The sequence below is a fragment of the Peromyscus eremicus genome, chromosome 16_21 (assembly GCF_949786415.1).
Source record: "Peromyscus eremicus chromosome 16_21, PerEre_H2_v1, whole genome shotgun sequence".
Lineage (NCBI taxonomy): Eukaryota > Metazoa > Chordata > Mammalia > Rodentia > Cricetidae > Peromyscus > Peromyscus eremicus.
In genome coordinates, this window is record NC_081432.1 from 4,036,045 (window position 1) to 4,061,411 (window position 25,367).

At 55.2% G+C, this 25,367-nt stretch overlaps 2 protein-coding genes across 18 annotated transcripts; one reads left to right on the forward strand and one right to left on the reverse strand.

Moving 5' to 3' along the window:
* The first annotated feature begins 1,157 nt into the window (after window positions 1-1,157).
* On the forward strand, window positions 1,158-7,701 carry Hmga1 (high mobility group AT-hook 1). 15 transcript variants are annotated; one of them, XM_059281914.1, is made up of 5 exons: window positions 1,158-1,290; window positions 4,183-4,326; window positions 5,553-5,636; window positions 6,081-6,131; window positions 7,070-7,701. In XM_059281914.1, exons 2-5 carry the CDS (start codon window positions 4,192-4,194, stop codon window positions 7,121-7,123), a joined length of 324 nt encoding a protein of 107 aa, XP_059137897.1. In that variant the 5' UTR covers window positions 1,158-1,290; window positions 4,183-4,191; the 3' UTR covers window positions 7,124-7,701. The 15 variants fall into 15 exon arrangements, with proteins under 15 accessions (XP_059137897.1, XP_059137898.1, XP_059137900.1 ...); XM_059281915.1 differs by having other exon boundaries at window positions 4,183-4,293; XM_059281917.1 differs by having other exon boundaries at window positions 1,177-1,290; window positions 4,151-4,326.
* Window positions 7,702-8,473: 772 nt separating this feature from the next.
* Window positions 8,474-10,463, reverse strand: Smim29 (small integral membrane protein 29). Of its 3 annotated transcripts, none has more exons than XM_059281913.1 (5): window positions 10,347-10,463; window positions 9,264-9,448; window positions 9,076-9,101; window positions 8,789-8,894; window positions 8,474-8,661 (listed from the first exon to the last, which is right to left on the reverse strand). In XM_059281913.1, exons 2-5 carry the CDS (start codon window positions 9,372-9,374, stop codon window positions 8,596-8,598), a joined length of 309 nt encoding a protein of 102 aa, XP_059137896.1. In that variant the 5' UTR covers window positions 9,375-9,448; window positions 10,347-10,463; the 3' UTR covers window positions 8,474-8,595. The 3 variants fall into 3 exon arrangements, with proteins under 3 accessions (XP_059137896.1, XP_059137895.1, XP_059137894.1); XM_059281912.1 differs by lacking the exon at window positions 10,347-10,463 and adding an exon at window positions 10,005-10,290 and having other exon boundaries at window positions 9,324-9,448; XM_059281911.1 differs by lacking the exon at window positions 10,347-10,463 and adding an exon at window positions 10,005-10,282.
* Window positions 10,464-25,367: the final 14,904 nt, after the last annotated feature.

A 25,367-nucleotide genomic window follows, 5' to 3' on the forward strand; every position in this document is an offset into this window, starting at 1 on the left:
CCCGTGGGGGGCTGGGCCCGCCGCGCTCCCCACCCCCCACCGGAAACATTCCGGAGGCATTCCTGAAACTTGGGAGGCCCGCCTCCCCCCCCAACCCCAGCTCCCACCCCGCCTCCAGCCGGGCGCACGCCGGGCCCCCGCGTCCCCACCTCCACCGCCCGGGCGCCCCCCGAGGAGAGGGCTGAGCGCGGAGGCAGGGGAGCAGAGCTATGAGTCACGGTCGTGTGTCACTGGGCCGGCATTGCAATTCTCTGCACCACGAGAGGTGTGGAAAGGCCGCCTCGGGGACCGAGGTGGGGAGCTGCGGCCGGCCGGGGCCCGCGCCTCTCCTCTCGGCCGGCGCCCGCTCCCCCGCGCGCCATCTTCCCACTTGGGCTTTCTCCTCGGGCCCAGCAACAAGTCTTTTGTTGGGCCAGGCGCCCGGAGGCGGGAAACTCGAACCCCTGCCCTCAAGGCGCTTCCAGGCACCCCTGGCCTTTGTAACTCTTGAGTCACGGCGGGGGGATCACACCAGCGGGGGGATCACACCAGTGGGACCGCGTGCTCCCCAACACCGCGCAGCAGGTCACCTCAGGGCTCCTCCCTCCGGTGTGTACCTGCGAACCAGCCAATCGCCCGGCTCCCTCGAAGCCAGCACCTGGGTGCCAGCCGTTACTACACTTACACCGTTGGCATCTGCCAACTTGCACGTTTGAGTTGCACGACTGGTGTTTGCACGGGGCCGTGTGGCCCGCAGACACGCACATGCCATCCCCGGGCTGGCCGGAGGGCGGGAGGGATTCGGGAGCGGCCGTCGTCGACGTGGGGCAGAGAGGGGCAGCGCGCGCGTGGACGCCCCCCACCCCGCAGGCCCCAGCGCCAGCCCACGCCCCGCGGGGCTGGAGCCCACCAACGGCTCCCGGAGATGTGCTCCCGGAGGTGTGCTCCTGGCACCCCACGGCGACGGCAGGGGCGGCTGCCACCTCCGTGGGCTCCTCCCCCGCCTGCCCGCCCGCCCGGGGACTGTGAGAAACGAGGGCCGTCGGCGCGCGCCCCCGCGCACGCCGCGCGCGCAGCCTCCGCGGCATCGGCAACCTACACGCGCGCGGCGGCAGCGGCGGCTGGCCGCCCTTTTAAATCCCCGGGCTCATTTGCATGGCCCCGCCCCCCGGTGACACGGCTGGCGCGGGCGGGCCCGTCCCCCCTGCCCCTGGGTCGCTCTTTTTAAGCTCCCCTGAGCCGGGGCTGCGCTCTTCTAATTGGGACTCCGAGTCGGGGCTATTTCTGGTGTTGGCGCGGCTCCAAGAAGGCGTGAGTTCGCCGCCGCTCGGGTGGCTTCTTTTTTTCCTCTAGGTCTAGAATCTAATCACATTATTATTTATTGAGGCCGCGCACGGGCCGTGCCCAGCTTCCTGCCCCTCGCCATCCTCCAGGGGAGCGGGATCCGTCCGTGTTCCCTCGCCCCAGCTCGGATGTGACACACATCCCCGGCGGGGGCCCGGGCGGCGCGCACGCAGCGGTCTCAGCGCCTCTGCCCTCTCTCCCGGTTTCAGATCCGCATTTGCGACCGGCGGCGGCGGCGGCGGCGGCGGCGGCGGAGCAGCCCAGGCCGGTCCCCTGCGCCCAGCCCCGCCGCGCCCGGCAGCCCCGAGCGCGCCCCGCCGGCGGCCTGCCGAGCTCGCGGTGAGTGTCCGCGGCGCGCCCGGGGGGCCTGCAGCGCGCGCTGCCCGCTTTATTCCCAGGCCCCGGGCTGGCGCGGGCCGCGGGAAAGGGGAGGCCGCACTGTACGCGCGGGCGGCCGGGCGGCGGGGCCGGGGTGGGTACTCCGCACAGCGCCGCGTCCTCCGGCCCCCAGGCCGAGGGCGTCCCGCGCGCGCCCGTGGGGTGCGGAGACCCCGGGGGAACGACGCGCGGAGGGGGAGGGGGCGCGCGGCTGCGGCGAGCGTCGCTTGAGCACCCGGCGGCGCCCGTGCACCTCGCGCTCGGCGAGCCCGGCCTCGGGGAGGGGCGCGCGCTGCGCAGCGGCGGGAGGTGGGCGAGCACCCCCCGCAGCCAGGGAAGTTCTAGAAGTGCGGGGGAGGGGCCCGGTGCCCCGCGATTCCTCTCTGGCCTTTCCTCGGCCTTTCCCAGGGTAGTGCTCTGCGTGGACGAGGCCGGATCGTGAGGGCCTGGGTTTCGGGGCTTCACCCACACACACCTTTGGCCCTGCCCCGCGCCTCTTCAGCCCCCAGGGCCGGGCCTGCCCTCCGCCCCTACAAACTGGTTCCTCTGCTTTGCTGGGTTCTGTTAGAACTAGTCCCTTTGACTCCCCGTTTCTGTTTTTTTTTTTTTCCCCCCCTCTGGGGTTTTGGTTTTCGGGTTGGGAGGAGGGGGTTTTCTTCCTCCAACTCGCACCAGGTTTCCTGCCCCCAAGGCGGGCTTGGGTGCCCCCTCTGGCAGGAAGTGGGGCCGGGCGCACCCGCGTGGCGGTGCATGTGGTCGGGGTGCGCCGTTTCCCGCGCCTGCAGGGCCTGCGCCCCTCCCCCTCGCCCTAGCGCTTAGACCGCCGGCCTACAACCGCCAGGCCGGGACACTGGCGGAGGCACCCTCAGTCTGGAGGAGAGGGCGCCAGGGCCTTAACCTGCTTCTCCTCAGTAAACAAAGTGTCGGTTTGTAAGCACTCCGCAAGGACCCACTCCATTTTACCAAGTTGCTGTGTGACCTTGGGCCACTCCTGGGTCTTTTCTGAGCTATTGAAAAAAAAAAAAAAAACTAGCCATGGACCTGCCAGGATATTATTCCGCTGGTTATTCCCGCATAGTTCTGTAAACATTGAAGGGCCACAGTGTGTGCACCCTTGTGAGAAGACGGGCTGGAGACCCTAAGTGTGGCTTGTGCAAGCCACCTCCCTGATGTTCAGAAACAGGTGGAAGAGATGAGTGTTTTCTTGACCTCACTGGACAGCGACTCTGAACTCTTAATTCAGTGGGGGGCGGGGGAGCAGGTGGTTTAAAGAGTCCCTAACGGTAAGGATTGGAGAGGCACCAGGTGGCATTAACCGTGTCCAGGGAGACTGGCCAGGATCTCCAGGCAAGCTGGGCCCATGGTCTCGCGATTGGGACTGGCTTTCCCCCGTGACCCCCCTCTGAAGGGCCTCCGGCAGACCTCTGTGAGGTCAGCGCTCATTTAGCTGATTAATTTTGATGTTTGGTTTGAAGGAGACCTGTGGTGCAATGTAAGATTCTAATCACGGCCTGTAATTAGAGAACAGACCGAGCCACTAATGGAGCTGGCCCAGCCACCCTGTTTAAAGGGGTCTCAAGTTTGAGATATTGTAATAGAATAATTAGCAGAGTTCTACCATCTGGAGAGTCTCCTCTTGATGCTTGAGGATTAGGAACCGTTAAGTGTTTTCAAAATCACAAGTTTCCAAAATGTTTTCCTGTCATTGGGTCAAAATTAGCAGTTGCCTCAAAAATCTGAAAAGAGAGTTGGGGGCACAGCTTGCATGGTGAGAAGAGCACGCTGCCCAGCAAGCATAGGCACTAGGAGCAACCTCAGTTAACTCAGAAGGAAGGTGCCTGGTCCCTGTTCCTTCACCGGTTTCTGCCCTCGTGGCTGTGTGGTCCCTGCAGAAGTACAGAGTGGAGTGTCCTGGGCCAGTGACTGAAACTTGGTCGTGACTAGAAGAAGTAGGATTGCTGGCCGTCTTGTTTGACCCTAAGTACAGGCTGCAGGCCCTCTGTGGCTCTGGCTCTCTCACTTGCTCACACACAGGCACGCACACACGCATGCATGCACATGGGGTGTCGTCCTGGACCTGGGGAGTCAGGCTTTGGAAGGGTCTGTTTGAGAATCTGCCCTTCCCCAAGTTGCTGTCAGAGGAAGTCCAGGAACTCAAGGACACCCTCAGCTCCTCCCTCTACCTCCGTCCGCTGCCACCACCTCTGGATCTTGGGGGTGTGATGGGCTCTGGCATTTGTTCCAGTTCTCAGGCTTGGACCTGCAGGATGGTGGGCTGGGGGTGGGGGTGGCTGCGAGGAGCCACCTCAGCTTGCCCCGGGCAGGGTGCTGGAGAGGGGCCTTCTCTGCCACCGTGGCTTCGCACCTGCAGTGTGCCTTGGGATGGTGACGGGTAGGGTGGGGCAGTGGTGGGAGCCCTTGTGTTAACTGACAGCACTTTGTCTCCCAGCATCACAGCCAGTCCCCCTTACTGCCCCGCAGAGAGGGAAGATGAGCGAGTCCAGCTCAAAGTCCAGCCAGCCTCTGGCCTCCAAGCAGGAGAAGGACGGGACTGAGAAGCGAGGCCGGGGCAGGCCGCGCAAGCAGCCTCCGGTGAGTCCTGGGACGGCGCTGGTAGGGAGTCAGGTGGGTGACTAAAAGCCTTGCTTTCTTTCCTCTCTCGGGCTAGGGAGGGTACCCAACTGCGTGTCTCCCATCCCTGTGCGCTCATTGCCCAAAGGCATTCGAGGTGGCCCTGGAGAACTGTCAAAGGAATCGGTGTCAAGAGTCACAGTATGGCGGGCCACCTGTCCTAACATCCTTAACATCCACCCCGAAGAGGGTCAGGAAGGTCAGGCCCTGCCTTAGAAATATTTGGTTATTTTTGCCCTGCCCAGAATGGAGACAGGAGCCCGGCTCTTCCACTGGCCTGTAGCTGGACACAGTTTTAAACACAATCGCACACTTGTCGGGTTTCTGCATCCTTACTCTCCATTTCTGTCAGCTGAGAAAGGGTGGGGGGTGTTTGTCTGTGTATGGGCATTGAACCCCTGTGTGAAGTCCCTGGGAGGGTGGCCAGCAGGCTGTGGGCTGTGCCCCCTGCCTGGCTCTGCATTCGATCTCTCGCTGTCTTCCAGTAGAGGTGGGTGAGTCTCCAGAGCAGGCGTGGGGGGGGGGGGGGACTAGGCCTGTGGGGCCAGCACCCGGCCTCACCCTCTGCTTTGCATCCGAGTGCTGGACCAAGGCTGGCTTTGGTTTTGTCTGAGGCAGTTTGGTGGCCCAGGATGGCCTCATTCACTGTACTCCTGGCTCAGATTCTTGGGTGCTGATATTGATTATAAGTGGGAGCCCCCATGCCTGGCGTAAAGCACGACCTTTTATTCTGCCTTGGGCTGACCAGAGGTCAGGTCTGGGTGTGGCTTGTCTCCTGGAGAGGGCTTTCCTGTCCGAGACAGGAGGGGTGGTAGTAGCAATGGTGGCCAGTGCGGGACACTGGCTTTCCTGTTGACTGGAGTCACCTGACGATGCTAGGCGGCAACGCTCCATGTACAGGTGAGACTGGCATCACCATGTACAGGTGGGACCGGCGTCACCATGTACAGGTGGGACCGGCGTTGGGCATTTTGCAAAAATCAGTAGCATGATAGAGTTGAGGCCACGGCGGCTTCCCTGCTCTGGTGACATCTTTCCCAAAGGCCTCTGGGTTCTTATCTTCCTTTGATCTGAAAACTTGAGAGGGTGGGGGCCAGGGGCTTGGCGACTTCGGGCAAGTTTGGAGTCCTCAGGGCTTCTGTGGACGCCTAGGCTGGGGTAATGTCTTAGGGGCACAGCTGGGCCATTAGCATGTCCCTGACGGCCATACGTCTTTGCAGAAGGAGCCCAGTGAAGTGCCAACACCGAAGAGACCTCGGGGCCGACCAAAGGGAAGCAAAAATAAGGGGGCCGCCAAGACGCGGGTGAGGCTCTTCTCCACGGCGGGGCTGTCTGTGGAGAAAGTGGGGTGCCCAAGACTGGGGGGAAACCAAGTTAGGAGGTCTGGAGAAATCAAGACAGTGAGAGTGAAGGCCTGTGCCAGCTCTGGGCTGGGACTGTCCCCATCGTTCATCCTGAGGACACAAGCATGCAGGGGGGCAGAGTCACAGGGGCATCGGGCTTTCCAAAAAGTTGTCTTTGTTTTTATTTCATTATTTTTTTAACACACGACTCATATCCTCTGAGTCACTTGTGGAGGAGGGAGTAGGGGGGTGTGTACGTTGGATGTGGGGGCGTGGGTTGGCCAGTCATCCGCAGCTAGACTTGGGTGGACCTGCTGGTGGTCCTGGGCTGCCATCACCCTCTTACACAGGGCTCTGGGGTCTGTTGAATACTTTGGACTTAGAGTTGTTTTTTTCTGATTCTAGAAAACTACCACAGCTCCAGGGAGGAAACCAAGGGGCAGACCCAAGAAACTGGTAGGTTCTCTATGGGGCCTGGGGGGTGGGGGTGGGGCATTGTTAAGAATGTCCCTAGTGTGGCCAGGGGTGTTGGTGAGCGTGCATGAAACCTGTTACATGAGTTTGGGTCATCTTCTGCATTAGAAGATCCCTTGTCTCCAGAAAATAATTCCTGATTTCAGGTACCCACTGTGGGAGGTGTGCTTTGGCCCTCAGAAAGTGCCCTGTCCCACATTACCCCCCTTATTAGGACGCTCAGGGAAAGACCAGGAAGCGCAGATCTGGACAGGGAAGCATGTCCTATGTGCCCCTTCCTAAGTGGGGGTTACTTCGGGGGACCCCTGCCTCTAGGATGCTGTGTTCTTCGCCCTGTTTCCAAGCTGTCCAAGACAGGTCATTCCTTAGTGGTGGGGCTGGGGGGCCCTGCTGGCTAGACCCCAGGAATGAGTAACAGGAAGCTAGTTGTTTTGGAGTTTGCCTGGCACTGTGGGCCCTGTGGTGTCCCAACATTCCGGTCCAGTGAGTGAGCCCCTGGGGTACACACTTCCTTCCTGCCCTGGCTCACAGACAGGGTCAGCCATTGGCTACCCCAGGCCTTGCCTGCAACAGCCCCACACCTGCCCAATGCCACCTAGTGGCTCGCTCCCTGTCTTTTGTCTCTTGCCCTTCAGCCTCCTCCCTGGAGAGCTTACCACTTCTTCAGCACAGGCCTGGGCTGGGGGCCTGGGCTGGGGGCCTGGGCTGGGGGCCTGGGCTGGCCTGTGTGAGAGAGCGCAACTGTGGTTTTTTTTCCTCCCTTTAAATCCTTCGTTTTTATGAATGAAAGCAGCGTGGAGGTTGCTGAGTCACCCACACACTCAGCCCTGACTCATCCCCTTCTGCAGAGGAGAGCCTGGGAGGGAGGGGTGTTGGCGGAGAAGGAGGGCCAGGCCCAGAGTTGTTCTGCCCTCCCACAGGAGAAGGAGGAAGAGGGGGGCATCTCCCAGGAGTCCTCGGAGGAGGAGCAGTGACCACGCACAGTGCCGCCTGCTCCTTGGCCATCAGAGGAGCAGCCTTCCCCTGGGACTGGAAGCCCCGCTTCCAGGCCCCTCCCCACCCCCACTGCACACTACCGCACCAGCTGCAGGCTCTGCGGCACCCACGGGAGCAGGATTTGGCTCAGTCCCTGTGCCCTCCTCCCCAGCACACCTGCCCTCTCCCGACAAGGCTAACTTCCCACTTAGCCGCAGCCTGTCCTGCGCGCATCTCCCTTAGAGACACCGCTCTCTAGGCTGTCTTGCAGGTCCCTTCTGCTCTGCTCTTCCTGGCTTTCTTGTAGAGGGTCCTGGGAGCATTCCCTGGCCTTAAAGGGCCCCAGCCCCACCTCACTTCTGACAAGCCCCACTGGCTGACCTGGCAGCAGTAGGTGCGGTCGGTGCAGGGATGCTTAGATCCCAGCATGCCCCACCAAACTGTCACAGGTGGGTTTCTCAGTCGCTTCTGCTCCACCTTACCTAGACCCTGCACTAGGTTGGCTAAAGCCCCTTGAACTACAGGAAGTAGGACGTGATGGCCCCACCCACCTTGTTCTCACCTGGGACCCACTGCAGTGACCCCATCTCCAGGGTGGGGTCCTATTCTCTGGCATCCACTTAAGGCAGATGGGGCGCTAACTCACCTCCTCCACCCCACTCTTGGCTGTTTCCCTCCCTCCAGCAGGGCACTAAGGAGCCAGCCTTGCCCCCCCCCCCATTTGCTCCTCCCTGCCCCCCAAGGTTCTGGTTCCATCTTTTCCTCTGTTCACAAACTACCTCTGGACAGCTGTGTTGTTTTTTTTGTTCAATGTTCATTCTTAGACACCCACCATTGCTGCTACCAGCGCCAAAAGTTCATCCTCCCGTTCTGCCTGCATTCTCCCCAAGACACTCTAGGGGAAGGGGGGCTGGGGCGCAGCAGGCTGGTTACCAACCACCCCACACCAGGGAAGATGGGGCCCTGCTGCCCCTTGGATGCTGCAGCTGAGTGAGGAGGGGGCCCGATTTGATGGGAAAAGGGTGTAGGCCCGCCTTCTCCCCTTGTTCTGTGGGGGAGGGGTGGCCAGTATTGTCCCGGCCTGGGGCTCCCTCTGGTTTCCTACTTGCAGTTACTTGAATAAAAAAATAGCCTTTTCTGGACTGAGTTTCTGGTGTGTGGGGCAAGCAGGGCATAAAGCTAATCGGGGTAACAGATGCTACAAGCAGCGACCCTACCCGCACTCGGCAAGGGTAACTGGGAACCACAAAAGTTTATTTATAAAATATATACACTGGATACTATACATCTGGGCCTGTCGCCATGGGAACGACTCCAGAGGCCTCTTAGGTCCAAGCGGACTAGAGAAAACAAAGCTGTCACCCAGCCACCCCCTCTACAAGGAAAAACCCATCTGTGCTTGGTAGGCTTGGGGCTGGCTGAGGGCGTTCTTAGAATGCACATCCCTGTACCTATCTGGGTGGACAGCAAGTCACGTCTTGATGTCCAGCAGGGGCATTCGCTTGTGTTGGTAGCTGCTCTGCCAGCCATGTACCACCTGTGGGGAAGAGAAGAGCATGCAGCTCCAGCCGCCCTGTCGCCAAGCATGTTAGAGGTACCTGGCTGGTCCAGTGAGGGCAGAGTGGTCTCCAGCTGCAGTATGGTGCTTGATCCAGAATTCTCACCTTGGGGTCACCCACATCAGACAGCAGCTCCTGCTCAGCCTCATGGAGCTCTTCTGCAGGGTCATAGCTGTACATGGGAAGCAGGTGATGGCGAAGCCGGTCCACACTGGGAAATGGGAGGGCAAGGCTCAGCCCAGGCCCCAACCCTGCGCTTGAATTAGGTGTCTGCTCCCCTCCCTCAAGCCAGAGGTACTACTGGGCCATAAGAGGGCCTCTCCAGTGACTAAGCCTGGAAAGGGGAAGCTAGGGTAGAGGGGAATGCATGGGGTGGGGGTTAGGACACTCACCGCTTTTTCTTCTGCACATACATTACCTGTAACAGAGACACGGGACTGTGGAAGCTGGGGAGGAGGTCAGTATGGCCCATCCTGAGGACCCACTTCCACACCCTTAAAGAACAGCTGAGATGCTGTGGGCACCAGGCCAGGCCCACCCAGAAGTTGCTTTAGCCACGACTGATGTGGGGGCTCCTTACCACAGCCACCACCACCCCGACCAGGGTGATGAGGAAGAAAGGCCCCAACACATAGCCCACCATGGAGTCGCTGTTGGCCTGGGGGGCATTGGGCACTGTCGTGTTACTCATGACATCGGTAGCCAGATGGCTGAGTGGTCTGCATGAGCAATGGTGGCCTCGGGAGGGCGCCTCCCCTGGGCTCCCTGGGGAGAAAGAAGGGAGGTTATCAGTTATACCTATAGTGATAAGCAGGTTTGTATCCCTCCCCGAAGCTGGATTGGTAGTCGGGGAACACTTAAGGCCAAACACTGGGATGATGAGACACCCAGGTATCCAAGGCTCTGAGCACCAAGGGTAGGGCCCAGATCCCAGCCAGGCCAGCCTGCTTCCTGCCCAGCGCTTATGCACACATGAGGGTGTGGCCCAGCTCAGATGCCTGCTAGACATTTGCAGTTGCAAGGCTAAATGGAAGAGAAATAGGAGGGCCCTGCACCGCGGTGAAGGGGTCCTGGTTCTGTCCCCACGCTACAGGCTCCTAAGCTTCAGGCCTGGGTTCTACACCCTCCTTGTCCCTGATGTAGCGTTAGACACAGTCCTCAGCATCGGTCTCAGGTACTAGTGTGGACACGGTAGAGATGGACATTATCTTCCAGATGATGTCACCTGCCTCTAGTACACCCGGGGCTCCTCCCACGTCCCTCCCCTCCCTGCCAGGGCTGACAGGCAGAGGTGGAAAGGATGGCCCCCATCGACAGAAACAAGATAATCCTGGGGCGGCGGCACTGAGATGGCCCAAGTTCCTGTCCCGGAAGAGGTACGGGCTAACTGCCCCAGATCCGTGGGCCAGTTCTACCAGTTTCCAGTCGCGAGCCTCAGGCCGAAGGGGCCAAAGCCGGAAGGGTATGAGGCCGATCTTAGGATGCTGGCCTGCCACGGCTGGCAGAAGGTGGTTCCCACGGCGCTGGGAGGCTCGGGGCTTGGGGTAGGGAGGACCTGGAGCATGCCGAGGGGTCGCTGCCCGCCTGGGCACCTTAGAACCCCGGCACCCCGAGCTGCCGGGTGCTGGCGCGCTGCAGCCCATCCAGCCCGGCCATGCCTTACCTCCCGCCGTGCAGCCCTGACAGCAACACCGTGGGTTGGCTCCAGCCCCGGAAGAGCCCTCCGGCGCGTGATCAAAGGACCCGGAGAGGAGGCGGGGCCTCGGTGCCCGAGACTTGTAGTGGCCAATCCGGAGGCGGGTGGGCGGGCCTGCAGTGTCTACGCCACGGCGGCAGGGGGCGGCAGAGGGCCGCGCAGAGGGAAGGTTGCCGGGCGGCGCGCTTTGCGGGCTGCACCCAGGCGCCCTGTGGTCACGGCAGAATCCCGGTGACCCGGTTTCTGCGAGAGCTGGCGTGCAGAGCTGTGTCCGGGTGTCCCCACGTCTGCGAAGCAGGTGGTGTGAAGCTGAAATGATGGCGTGGGACTGGAGTCCGCACATCCTGTAGCGCGAATGTTAAGCTCCTCTGAGCTCTTTCTGGCTGAGCGGGGGAAACGGGTAGAGCCGCGAGGTGCCACTTGTTTGGGTCACGGGCACCTTGGTAAGCTTGGGTCCATACTGTCATGGTCTGATCATTAAAGTTACTCAGATTGGAGAAATCTGAGTAAGATTAAGTTTGGGCTGGAGAGATGGCTCAGGGGTTAAGAGCACGTACCGCTCTTACAGAGGACCCCAGTTAGGTTCCCAGCACCCAGGAGAGGCACACAACCATTTCCAGAGGATCCAACGCCCTCTTCTAACCTCCGCGAACAAGCAGGTGGTACAGACAAAACACATAGAAATCAAATCTTTTTAAAAATGGATGGGATTCAACTTTCTTTGGGGGGTGATCTGTGACAAAATCTCACTATGTATCATCTCTGGCTGGCTTGAAACTCGCTGTGTAGCTCAGGACAACCATGTGCTTTTTATGAGCCTCCCAGATGCTGGGTGGGCATGTGTCGCCATGCCCAGGGAGATTAGCACCATCTGTCTCATGCATCCCAGGCTAGTCTTGAACTCCTGATCCTCTTGCCTTCAGGTCACCACCTGAATGCTGGAACTACAGGCTTCCGGAATGCTAGCCAAGCATTCTACCAGCAGAGCTAGCTCTCCTTCTCCCTCTCACACCACTTCTCCCCTCCCTCCCTCCTTCTCATCTCCCTCTCCCCCACCTCCTTTCCACCTGCCAGCTTTGGGATTAAAGGCCTCTGCCATCACACCAACAGTGTTTACTGTGTGCGAACCTACACTTATTCTGTATTACAGTTTATGTATGTATGCATACAGTTCTGCATTAGACCTCTTGCCCCACTCAGAGTGGCAGGTGATTGGAAGACTCCAGCCTGGGTTAGAAGCCATCTAAAACTAGTGGCAGTCAAACAGGCTGAAGCCTCCTGGATCATCAGGTGGTAATGAGGACAAGGGACAGCCTAGGTGCCTTGTTTTGTTTGTTTTGTTTTTTTTTTTTGGTTGGTTTTTTTTCTTTTTTTCTTTTTTTTTTTTTTTTTTTTTGGTTTTTTCAAGACAAGGTTTCTCTGTGTAGTTTTTGGTGCCTGTCCTGGATCTCACTCTGTAGACCAGGTTGGCCTCAAACTCACAGAGATCTGCCTGGCTCTGCCTCCCGAGTGCTGGGATTAAAGGTGTGAACCACCACCGCCCGGCTAGGTGCCCTATTCTTGCAGAGGAACCCCAAGGGCAGCTATAGGGTGCCCAGAAGTAGGTTCACTTCCTACTTCCTGCCTGGCAAGGGTTTTGTGAGTGAGTTGCTCTGGCTGGCTGGGCCTGGATTTCCTCTGACCCTCCCTTCTAGAGAAGACTGCATGAGGAGGGCAGGTCCAGCGCAGAGGCCTGACCCAACAGGGAAGCATGGGGTAGATGGGAACCTGGACAAGCTCTTGCCTCAGACACCACCCCAACTGGGGATGATCAAGCAAAGGGAAAGACTCAAAGAAATCCCTTAGTCTGGAGGTCCCAGGCATCTGCTGCCACCTTCAGCAAAGAGACAAGACACCTTAGGCTTCTGTCAGACCCTCAAGGATGTCAGAGCATGAGATTAGAGGCCCCCTTGGTCGCCCACATACCCAGTTTGTCGATCCTTGGGAGGTTTCACTGAGGCTGTTAGCCTCAAAATCTCCAGCCTTCTGCATCCACCTACAGAATGCTATGATTATAGCCATGCCTCACAATGCCCAGCTGCAGTTAAACATCCAGATGTCTGGAAAGCTAGTTTGTGAGTGTGTGCAAAGGGCCAGGGTCTCAGGACCTGGCCTCATTCCTAGGACAGAAACCCTGATAAGCTAGGAAGGGCAGGGGAGCAGCCTGAGGCCCTGAGCAGTGTGTTGGACAGTCCCTGGCAAAGGACATGGAATGTGGTGGCCATTGAGTCTCTTCCTGGACAGCTCTGTGCTGGCAGTTGCTCCAGAGCTGCATTTACAATTTTAAATTGTTGTGTGTGTGTGTGTGTCTTAGTTAGGGTTTCTATTGCTATGATGAAACACCATGACCAAAAAACAAGGTGGGGAGGAAAGGGTTTATTCAGCTTACACTTCCATATCACTGTTCATCATTGAAGGAAGTCAGAACAGGAACTCGCACAGGGCAGGAACCTGGAGGCAGGAGCTGATGCAGAGGCCATGGAGGGGTGCTGTTTACTGGCTTGCTCCTCATGGATTGTTCAGCCTGCTTTCTTGTAGAACCCAGGACCACCAGCCCAGGGATGGCACCACCCACAATGGGCTGGGCCCTCCCCCATCAATCACTAATGAAGAAAATGCCCTGCAGGCTTGCCTATAACCTGATCTTTTTGTTTGCTTGCTTGGTTGGTTTTTCAAGACAAGATTTTTCTGTGTAGCCCTGGCTGTCCTGGAACTTGTTCTGTAGACCAGGCTGGCCTCGAACCCACAGAGTTCCATCTGCCTCTGCCTCCTGAGTGCTGGGATTAAAGGTGTGTGCCACCACTGCCTGGCCTATGACCTGATCTTATGAAGGTATTTTCTTAGTTGAGGCTCCCTCCTCTCAGATGACTTTAGCCTGGGTCAAGCTGTCACAAAGCTAGCCAGCACAATGCGTGTGGTGTTGCTAAGGATCAAACCAGGCCTGATGCATGCTGCAGGTACCTCCCATGAGCACCCTGCCACTGAGGGACATCCCAGCCCTGCTCCCTACCCAGGCTGCCATCTGAGGTCAGTGTTGGGATTTGTATGACCACATTCAAGGCCCTACCCACTCTGTGCCCTTTTGTACCATACTTGCCAAATAAACCAGAAAGCCAGGAAGGCTGGGCTGTTACCAGGAGACATCACTGCACTCCACAACAAAGCTCGGCAAGGCCCAGGCCAGGAAGGCAGAGGTGCTGAGTGCTCGGCATCCCTTACATGCGCTTTAGGGGCCGGGGCTGAAGCTCAGTACGTGGTACTTTCTTAGCGTACGTGAGGTCCTGTGTTCCATCATCCCCAGCAGCCCCCCAAAACCATTTAAAAATACTTGGAGGAGCCGGGCATGTTGGCATACATATTTAGTCCCCAGCTTTCAGGAGGCAGAGGCAGAGGCAGGTGGATCTCTGGGAGTTTGAAGCTAGCTTGGTCTACATAGAGTTCCAGGACAGCCAGGGCAACATAGAGAAACCCTGTCTCAAATAAGTAAACAAAACAAAAAATTGGAGGTATTGCAAAGAAGCAGGAAAATAAACCACCTCATAATAAAAAATATTTTTTTTTTTTTTTTTTTAGAGCTGAGGACCGAACCCAGGGCCTCTACTAAGCTAAATCCCCAAACCCAATAAAAAATATCTTTAACTCTAAACTGCCCAGAACTGAAAGAAGAGCATCACAAATTAGACCTGTGTTTCATGTTTGAAAAATTAAGACAAAGAAGGTCGAGGAATATAGGCTTTTCGAGACAGGTCTTAGTCTATATAGCACAGGGTGTGTGTGTGTGTGTGTGTGTGTGTGTGTGTGTGTGCCCATGGTGGCACTGCACTACCACAACCAGCCCACAAAATGTTCTAGTAACAATAAAAAGCCAGGTTCGGTGGCATATATATACCTTTAATCCCAGCACTTGGGAAGCAGAGGCAGGAGGATCTCTGTGAGTTCGAGGCCAGCCTGGGCTACAGAGTGAATTCCAGGACAGGCACCAAAGTGACACAGAGAAACCCTGTCTCAAAAAGCAAACAAACAGAAAACAGAAACAAAATGAAATTAGGATTGCATGTAGCCCAGGCTAGCCTCAAACTCATTATGAGGCCAAAGATGGCCTTGAACACCTGATCTTCCTGAATCAATTCCCAGTGTGTGCATCCATGTCTGGCTGGCTACCCCTTCATCCTATCATCTGTTGTTTTAGAGTTAGGAGCTCCAATATTACAAAACACTGAGCAAATTGTAGCCCTGCTGGGGAATAGTACGGTCTAGGCACAAGGGTTAGCTTCAGGTCTTTACCCCACTCTGGGGGTAAAGGGTCGGTGGGCTAAAGCCCATGTATGTGGTCTGGACATCTATCTACCCCTGGGCTTGTAGCCATGTTGCCCCAGTTCCTCCAGCTAAGGAGGCTGCATATGTCTGTGGTGTCCTTACCCCAACCCTGCTCCATCCTCCCATAGTGGAGGCCTCTTACTCCAGTCTCCTCCCTTCTCCCAGGGCAGCTTGTTCTGCACCAAGGTGCTGGGAAAGCTGTGTGTGTGTGTGTGTGTGTGTGTGTGTGTGTGTGTGTGTGTGTACACGGTCTACGTACGTACTGGGAGGCACAAAGAGGGATAGGGTGACTGTTGCTGGGCACATATCCCATCTACTGCGTTTTCAAGATACCATTTGGTGCCCAGTGGTGGTGGTGGTGGTGGTGGCGGCGGCGGCGGCGGCGGCGGCGGCGGCGGCGGCGGCGCAGCACACCTTTAATCCCAGGACTCCAGGAGGCAGAGGCAGGTGGATCTCTGAGTTTGAGGCCAGCCTGGTCTATAGAATGAGTTTCAGGACAGCCAGGGCTACACAGAGAAACCCTGTCTCGGAAGAAAAAAAACAAATAAAAAAAACGATGCCATTTGGCTTTGTATTCTCTAGCCCAAATTTCCCAAGAACCAACTTTGCAACATTCAGCTATGGGGAGGGACGCTGTTCTCTGAAAGCACCTTCAGAATGGGGTCATGTCCAAGGGGACACAGTCCAGTTTAGAGGCAAAGATCTGAGAGGGTTCCCGAAGTGGGGCATTGACATGTCGGCGGCAGGAGCACTGCACTGGAGCCCAGTGCACCTGGAGAAGTGCAGGAGTCCCGGGACACGGAACGGCAAGGCATCAACCAGGTGGCCAGAGCCCAGGCCACTGAAGGGATTGAGCAGCCAAAGGAGGCGGGCTTCACCCTGAAAGGCCCAATAGGAACAAAGGTGTCCCCACAGCCACCGGAGGGTGGGTAAGGAGCGGTGAAGCCGGGAGACACACAAGCGGCCACTGGAAGGGCTGCCATCTATGATCTTCAGAAGGGTAATCAGTGGCACATGAGTGACAGGCTGGCTCAGTCCTGCTTGGCCCAAGGAAAATAATTTCACGAACTTGCCACCTAACATGGTTTTTAGTTGCTCTGTTCTTTTGGGTGTGTACGAGATGGGGCCTTGCTTCATAGCCCATACTGACCTGCAATTCTCTATGTAGCCCAGGCTGGCCTCAAACTTGAGACCCTCCTGCCTCTGTTCCCCGTTTCCAGGTTTTTTCCAGATCCTCCCAAAGCACTAGCTTTGGGCCACTAGCTTGGGCCCTGGGTTTTTATCAATCTGTGGGGATATTTCATAATCACACCGTAGTACCCCCCAGCTCTGGTGCCACACACGTTTTGCTTATGAATACAGTAAATGGGGTTGGTAAATGGTCCAAAATCACAGAGGCCATCAACAGCAGGGCTGCACCCTGGTCTGACTCCTGAGCTCACAGCTCCGCCACACCAGCAGCCTGCCTTTCCCACACCCACCCTCCTGTCCTGATTCCCATGGCTTGCTCTCTCCAATTACCATCTGTCACCCTAACAGGTGCCTGCATAAGGACTGTGTGCCCCGTGTTTCGTACAAGGCTGGTATTCAGGACGCTGGACATGGGGGCTCGTGGCTGTGGCCTCAGATGCTGAGGTATTAGCTGGGTGTCATAAGACCATGACGAGAAAACAAATCCTTCACAAGCCAAATTGGCCTGAAACCAGAAAGGCCGTGGTTTCTAAAAACGGGCTTTTCCAGGCACAATAATCAGATCTTTGGGGATGGAAACCAAACTTGGACATGGGTGAGCAGAGCTACCATGCCGAATGTCAACAGATGGAGGCATGAGGAGGGTTTGTATGAGCGAGAATTGTTGAGACCAAGGTTGGATAAAGCACAGGGACAAGTAGCCAAACGAATGGAAACACATGAACTATGAACCAATAGCTGAGGAGCCCCCAACTGGATCAGGCCCTCTGGATAATTGAGACAGTTGATTAGCTTGATCTGTTTGGGAGGCGTCCAGGTAGTGGGACCGGGTCCTGTGCTCATTACATGAGTTGGCTGTTTGAAACCTGGGGCTTATACAGGGACACTTGGCTCAGCCTGGGAGGAGGGGACTGGACCTGCCTTGACTGAATCTACCAGGTTGATCTCAATCCCCAGGGGCGTCTTTGCCCTGGAGGAGATGGGAATGGGGGGTGGACTGGGGGTAAGGTGTGGGGGGGGGGACGGGAGGGGGGAGAACAAGGGAATCCGTGGCTGATATGTAAAATTAAATTATAAAATAAAATAAAATGGAGACATGAATACAGAGCCTGCCCGTGTCAGGAGCCATACTGCTTTATCTTTGGGGGTGACTTCCCTCCCATAACCCAGGCTTCTCTGTGAGCCTTTTAATGTTTCTCTCTTTTCTAGAGACAAATCCTGGAGATTGCTAGATCAATCTGCAGGAAGACAACCCTACACTTTGCATTTACGCTGAGAATGATCTCAGTGACTGATGGAACAGGAGAGTCCTAGGCAGCCTGCTGACTGGCCCATGGTGATCACTGTAATGTGGGTCAGAGGAAGTCTTTTTTTAAACCCCAAGTACAACCACAGGACAGATGGCTCATCCCTCTGACAGGGGGAGAGGAGCTAGGCCAGGGATTCACAATGTGATGCCAGCTAAGGAGGCTGAGGCAAGAGGATAACGAGTTCAAGGCCAGCCTGTGACACAAGATCCTGTCTCAAAAACAAAGAAAACAGGTACTGGGAGATGGTCCTGCAGCACAACCACGCCACACTTGATCCCTGGTGCGCACGTAAGAGTTAGGCACCGTGGTACATGCCTGTAATCTGAGTGCTGGGAAGGTGGAGACAGGAGAATCTCCAGGACTTGCCGGCCACCCACCCAGTCTAGTTGAATCAGTAAGCTCCAGGTTTAGAGAGGCTCGGTTAAAAAAAAAAAAACACACAAGGCAGAGCCGGGCGGTGGTGGCGCACGCCTTTAAATTCCAGCACTCAGGAGGCAGAGGCAGGTAGATTTCTGTGAGTTTGAGGCCAGCCTGGGCTACAAATGAGTACCAGGACAGGCTCCAAAAGCTACACAGAGAAACCCTGTCAGGAAAAATGGGGAAAAAAAACCAAAAAAAAAAAACAAAACAAAACAAAAAAAACCCAAAAAAAAACAACAAAAAAAAAAACAGGTGGTAATTTGAAAGGGAGCAAGGAAGGGCATTTGGAAGGATTTAGAGGGTAGAGAGAAATGATACAATTATAATCTCAAAAATAAAATGAAGGCTGGAGAGATGGCTTAGGAGTTAAGAGCACTGGCTGCTCTTCCAGAGGGCCCCAGGTTCAATTCCTAGCACCCATATGGCAGCTCACAACTGTCTGTAACCCCAGGATCCCTCACACAGACTTACACGAAGGCAAAAATCCAATACACACAAAATCAAATTTAAAAAAATAAAATGAAAAAAAAAAATGGTAGAGCATGATGGAGGAAGGTCCAGTGCTGACCTCTGGCCTCTACACGTACAAAATGGAGGAGGAAGGGACAACTGAAGCATACAGATCTGAACTCAGGAGCAGGGTGACTGAGGATGCAACACGCACCATCACGGTGAGGTTCATCATTACCTCTCAGAGACCGCCCTTCTGCCACGGACAGTGGGGATGCTGACCACTGACCAGCTTGGCATTCACATCAGCCTCTGCTCCAGGCTCTCCTGACTCCGTCCTGGAAGCCTCACTTCCACTGACCAGTCTTTTTTTTTGGGGGGGGTGGGCCACATTTATCTGACCATGGCGTGCTGTCCCATCTGTTCGTAGGCCTTCTCCCTAGTCCACATGGTGCAGCTTCCAGGCTCCTCCCCAGCTCTCAGGACATTCTTCAGGGGCAGCTGCCACAGGATCCTCACTGGTTCAGGAATGCACCATGTGTATGAGGTCATTATTCTCCAGCCTGGTTTTATTTAGGGGTGTGTGTGTGTGTGTGTGTGTGTGTGTGTGTGTGTGTGTGTGTGTGGTTTTCTACAAACTGACCTCACTATACTGTTGCTCATTAGAATAAAACTGCTCTTCAAGCTCAGTATGGTGGTCTGACCATAAACCTGGAATTTGGGAGGCTGAGGCAGGAGAATCTGAGTTTGAGGTCACCCTCATCTCAAAAGGCAAACAATGAAGGCCCTTTTCCGCATTGGGGCCAGGAGGACATAGCTTGCTGAATGTTATTTCACCTCTGACACTGCCAACCTGTTTTGTTGCCTTCTGCCTTTAAATCCTGTCCTTCACTCCACCCCACCCAAAGGACAGCCACTCTGCCGTGCTCCCTGTCCTGGCTGGGTGGGGAGCACTGGCGTCCACTGCCTTCAGCAATGCAGACAGGAGGAAACCAACACAGACCCCAGCCGCTCTGGCTCCTCCTACCTTCTCCAATTCTCTGAATGGTCATTTCATGGCCACCTTTGACCTCCAGAACTATTTCCAAGATCCCTGTAAGGGGCGGGGGTGGGGTGGGGAGATACACCAGCACATGAAATCAAAGGATTAACACAGGACTGGTCAGGTGACTCGGTGTCACATGCGTGTGCATTCCCTTCCACCATAATAATAACAAAAACAATAACGTTTTTAAAAAGATGGCAAAAAGGACTCCAGGAAGCCCCGGGGAAAGAAGAGACCAGGCGCGACAGACAGACAGACAGACAGACGTGTCAAATACCGGCTTTATTGGTTGACACTAGCTTACAGTCTACAGTTCCAGTGTCCTTGCTGCATGGCTCGGGCCAGCTCAGCAGAAAGCAGGCTGGTCAGCAGAGCGAGGGTGCACTCACAAAGGTGGGCTGTGGAGGGGTGGGCTGGGGGTGGCAGGCAAACGCCAAAGCGCTCTCTGGACCAGGGGAGGGGTCAGCATGAGACTCGCGCAGGGCTCCTTCCCGACTGCTGTGAAGAGGGTCCCTGCCTAGTGCCAACCTTTGCTCCTCTCCTCTGCAGCCCAGGGAGAGGTATGAGAACTGGAGAACACTGCATCCAGAAATGAAGAGGAAAACTCAGCTTCCTGCTTTTTCAGGAGAGGATTCCATTTCTCACAGTGCCTGAGATCACTGCCAAGACCTCCTCAGCAGAGCTGTAAGGACACTGGACAGGGGCCAGGCTGGGTTGGTGGCAGGAGTAAGCAAGAAACGCTGGACTTGCCATGAAGTGCCAGGCAAGGCTGTCGGGGAAAATGGAAACCACGATCATGCCCTGCAGGCTGTGGAGCTCTGGGCCCGATCCCACTCCGCTCAGAGGAAGGGTGCCATCACCCACGTCCCCACTCTCATGACAAGTGTAAGAGCTCCAGGTCTACACCAACCTTCCTTCTCTCCTCCAGCTCACCTGGCATCACCCTTGGTATGTCGGCCATACCCTGCGTAACCTATGAAACCCTGGGTACCTGGCCTCACTCTGTCTCAGCTTTGGAGACGCTGCTAAACTTGACCATTCCACCTTAGCTAAAAGGTCTAACAGGACAAAAACAGCCAAACTCTGCGTGTCTTGGCAACTTTGCCCCCCTCTGGTGGGCCCCCTGGATGAGGAGAGCACGTGTGGACAGCACACACACCAGGAGAAGCACATCAGGTCATCTTCTAGATGGAGTGTCCTGGCCACCATAACCTCTGCTGCTGAGTGGAGCAGGGCTGTACCTGTGGTGGAGGCAGGTTCTGTAGCAGCAGTCACCACCCAGAATGAGGGCCTTGCTACCTCAGATCCATCCCCACGGAGTTCTGGACGGGAAGAAGGCAAGATCCCTGAGCCAGGCAGAGCCAGAAAGGCAGACACAAGATGCTCCTGCTTGGCCTCAACGAGGCAGGTAGGGCAGCAGTTGGCTTTCATTTCACAGTGGCTTCTGACACCTTCAAGTGCTCCGACTTCTTTAAGCAGTCACCCAACTGGGAGCCGTCTGTGCTAACTAAAATGTTACTTCGAACCACCACCCTTTTCTTTGATTATTACCAGCTGCAAGTGTTCAGACCCCAAGAACAGGGGAACACAGCCAACATACACAGAACCATCCCACGGGCCGTTCTTTTACAACAGACCGGCCCAGTGAGCTCTCTCACTAGGAGAACCACATTCTGCTCTTCTACAGAGCACACCACGTCTGTTTGCTGAGGCCCAAGAACCTAAGCTACGCAGGTTTTTGCTTTTCAGTACTGGGGACAGAACCCAGGGCCGTATGCATGCCGGGCAAGCATTCAACCAACGGAGCCACCTCCTCAGCCCTCTGTTATGGTTCTTAGAAGCCCCTTGACAAGTTCTGAGACCAAGGCTCACAGCCACAGGTACAGACTGTCTGTGGGCTGCAGTCTGGAAGTCTACCCTCCCTCTCTCAGGAGGACATGGCCTCTGGCTCTCTGGAAAGGCTTCCTCATCAGTGTTCTCTCAAGCCTCACCCCAGACCTGCTCCTGGGTGGTCCTGTCCTGTTCCTGGCTTTCCCATGGGAAAGTCAGGTCTCTTAAACTATAGGCAAAGAATAACCCACACTACTGTCTTCTCATAAATGGTGCGTCTCTCCATCCCAGAGGGACTGATAACCAAGGCTCAGTTATCCCTCAAGAGCTTCTCACTGTACATAGGAGGAGAGAGGCTATTGATCCATTACCGACTTAGGAGATTGCTTAACTCAGGGCCAAAGAGCCAGAGTCACAGCTCAAATGAAGAAATGGCCAGCAGGAGTTTGCAGGCAAACAGATTTACTGTGAGCAACCACTTCATAGGAGCCCGAAGGCCCAACAGCCAGACTGAGGCCCCTCATCCTTTTCCCTACTCGGTTAGAAAGACTGCTCTGAACAGGAACAGCGATGCTTGCCCTTAATCCCAGCACTCAGGAGGCATGGGCAGGCCTCTGTGAGTTTAAGGACAGCCTTGTCTACAAAGAAAGTTCCAGGACAGCCAGAACTACACAGAGAAACCCTGTCTGGAAAAAACAAAATAAATAAAATATGGGGCCTTTTCCAGTGTTGTCTAATAAGTCAGATAAGTGTTAGGGCTCAAAACTGGTTCTTCGTTAAGTGATGAAAAACCTGGGTTGACAACTGACCACAAGGGAAGGAGAAGCAGTGACTTCACCTTGCAGAGGGCCCCTCACCACGACTTCCTCCTTCCCAGCAGAGGCCCTCTGGCCTGTGAAAGAACAGTCTTCCTACTGTACTCTCCTTCCTAGGGCATGCACCAATATCTAAGACAAGCTAATGCTCCCCGAGTCATCACGGTATGGGGACAGAACAACTCTAACAAAGCTTCATGTCACAGACAGCCAAACCGCTGGACTCAACTCAAGGAGTGTACCCAAACATCACAAGTGAGACGGAAGGGGTCAGGACAAGCTGGCTGCCCCGGGAAGGCCAGGCATCACTCTCGGGCCCTTGATCAAGCTTCTTAGATCCTTCCAGTACTCGGCTAACAAGTCTCTGGGCTAGCGAAATACCCCGGTCACAGCACAAAGCTGCGGAGAGTGGGGAAGGGGATCTGGGGGCCCAGAGTAAGGAGCATCCTCAGACGGCAGTCAACCTGTCTCAGTGTTATACTGTGATGGGCAAACAGAGCTCCCTGGACACTGGGCTCCGCTTCTGCACACTGCAAATGACAGGTGGGTCACTGCTGGGCCATCACTGCACAGAGAAACAGGCTCCACATAGGTGGAGGAGAGAGCAGACCCCGCTCTCGGCAGCAGGCAGAAGTACCTTTCCAAAGAGCCAAATGGCTTCCCTGCACCCTCACGCTGTCCGGCTGCCCCATCCTGTCCCCACCCCGCTTTGTCAAGAAGAGGACTGTTTTCTGAAACGCAGTCGGAAGCACTGTCAGTTATAGCCATTTCTCCTTTTCCTTGAAAAAAAATTCTTCAGGTATTTCCCCTTTAATTCTAAATCTTATCTCAACTAGGGCACACTGAGAGTACACTTCAAAAATAGCAAAATCAGCCCACTGCAACACAAACCACATTGCTTAGCTGGGAGTGATGGCACACGCCTTTAGTCTCAGCACTCGGGAGGCAGAGGCAGCATGGTCTACAGAGTGAGTTCCAGGACAGCGAAAGCTACACAGAGAAACCCTGTGTGTGTATGTTTGTGTGTGGGGGGGATCACAGTGCTCCTTCAGGCCTTTCTGTGACCCGGGAGGGGCATGTGGTTCAGGCTGAGCTATTTTTAAGATGAAGATGGGACTCTAGGCGTGTGCCAGCATGGGACAGAAATGAGAAATGAATGAAGGACAGCATGCCAAACACACAACAGGGTGATCGCAGGCCCCGCCCAGCTGAGCTGCAGAACCAGCCTCCAGTGAGAATGCAGGGACGAGAAAGGGTAGGACAGAGGGGCAGCTGCAAGCTTTCCTGAGAGCTGGCCTTTCCTCCTCAGCAAGCCCAGAGGCTCGAAGGCCAGCTCCTAATGCACACACAGTATTTCTTTTCCACTAAGGAACCTGGCTATGTAACAGCTGTACACAACCACTCTGACCCACTCCTGGGCACAGTAACCCACCACGGTCCCTAGGGCTGCAGGAAGCAAGACCTCTAGTGGCCTCCCTGTTCTCAGGACTGTGCAGCACAAGGCAGAGGACAGAAGTCCTCTGTACCCAGATTCTAGGCTTTCAGCGGCCTCCTGGACGGGGACGGAGCTTTCTCCACACAGCACTGACAGGGCCGGAGCACCCCTGTTGAAACTGTCAGGACTCTTGTTAGACTGGCTGCAGAGTCTGGAACACTACAGAAAATATAACATGGCTGATTCGTTTCTCTCCCCAGCCCTCAGAAAAAGACTATGGAGCCCAGGCTAGCCTTAACCTGCTTTAGCCTCCCAAATGCTGAGATTATAAGCATTACTCTGGGTTAAACTGTGCCTGGCCTCTGGCCTCTGGCCTGTTCTATCATGTATGCACAGAGTTAATTCCTGGCTTTAAAGAGATCACATGACCTCACTGGTGTTTCTCCAATGTCTAAAATCATAAACAGACAAAAGCAAGTTTTTGTTTTTGTTTTAATTTAAAAACACTCGGGGGACTGGAGAAATGGCTCAGAGGTTAAGAGCAACAGCAGCTCTTCCAGAGGTCCTGAGTTCAATTCCCAGCAACCACATGACGGCTCACAGCCATCTACAATGAGATCTGGTGTCCTCTTCTGGGGTGTAGGAATATATGCAGACAGACATTGTAAACATAATAAATAAATAAATCTTTAAAAGAAATTTTAAAAACACTCTATGCTATCTTTTTCTACCCCAGTATGGTGGACTCTAATGGGTATTTCAGCAGCAACAGAATCTTAGGACATGCAAATTTACTGGAGCCAGAGACTGAGCACAGGAATCTGTTCGATGATGGGCTGGATTTCTTTTTACTTTCTTCTCTCGACCTTCTTCACCAAATTAAAGGCTGTGGCCCTAACCAATCTATCACAAGGTCTCCAACTATGCCAGCAGCCACAGCCAGCACACCGACTGTGCCAGGAGGGAAAAACACCAGCCCTACTCCTGGGGCCCAGGAAAGCACCAGACCCTGACTATAGTGGGGCTTTTCCGAGCTGGCTTGTCAGTGAATGTCAGCACAGTTCACTTTCTTGACCCAGTGACTCCAAGAACAATCAAAATTGGCCTTTGGGGGCCGGTTATCAAAACAGCAGCCCAGCCAGCACACTGCCGAGTGAGGTTCCCAGCAGAGCACCATGGCTGCGTGCTCAAGCAGAGCTGCTCCAAAACAATGTGGCTTGGGATTACGTTTCCTCTGTGTGTGCAGACAGGACTCTAGAATTGCTCTAAGCCAGGCAACAAGCAGCAGTGTTTGTCTACAAGCTTGACCCACAAAGAGAGCAAGCTGTCTCTGGACTCAAATCCCATGGTGCTGCTTCTACCCATTGCGCCCCTACCCTGGGAGGCCATTCCTGTCCCAGAGGTCTGAGAGAGTCCACGACTCCATCACCCACACTGAGTTGGGATCTGTGTGTCAACACTGGGGGACAAATGCAAATTAGATACATGTAAAATTTAAAGTTCACCACCTGATACCCAAAAAGTCTTGAATATTGGTGACTCAGGTTATCACATATATTCCTTAAGTGGAGTGAAGAGCAAAAACTTTTCAAAGTTCGAGTATTTATTAGTTTTTAAATAAAGAGAAGTACTATTTTTAATTTCACATCTTGGCTACGTTTCAACACAGGCAATGCCACAGAGTACCAAGCCCCACACTAAGCCAGGAATCAGCTCCCTCCCACCCTCCTTGATCAAGGCCCTGTCCAAGCCCCTTTAAGTCCCAACTAAACACCACAACTGGCAGATGAATTCAGCACAAGACACCAACAGGAGTCTGCAGCAAGCCAGAGGGTTGTAAGTGAGCCCCTCCTACAGATGACCTTTCACACAGGGCAGACAGACAGCTAATGTTCTGAGCATGCTCTTGGTGTAACCTTGGCACATGCTCAGACCTCAGAGACACAGGCACACACTTTCCCCCATGTACTTCTCAGGACCTCAGCAGGGCCTCTCAGCGTGGGGGCAGGACTGTGCAGGATAGCTTCAGAGCATGGGGCCATATCCCCAGGTCAGTGTGGTGTAAGGCATACAAGGGTAAGAGAGGTCATGTCAGCAATGAATAGCGTTATGGAAAAAATTCCCAGCCAGCAGGAC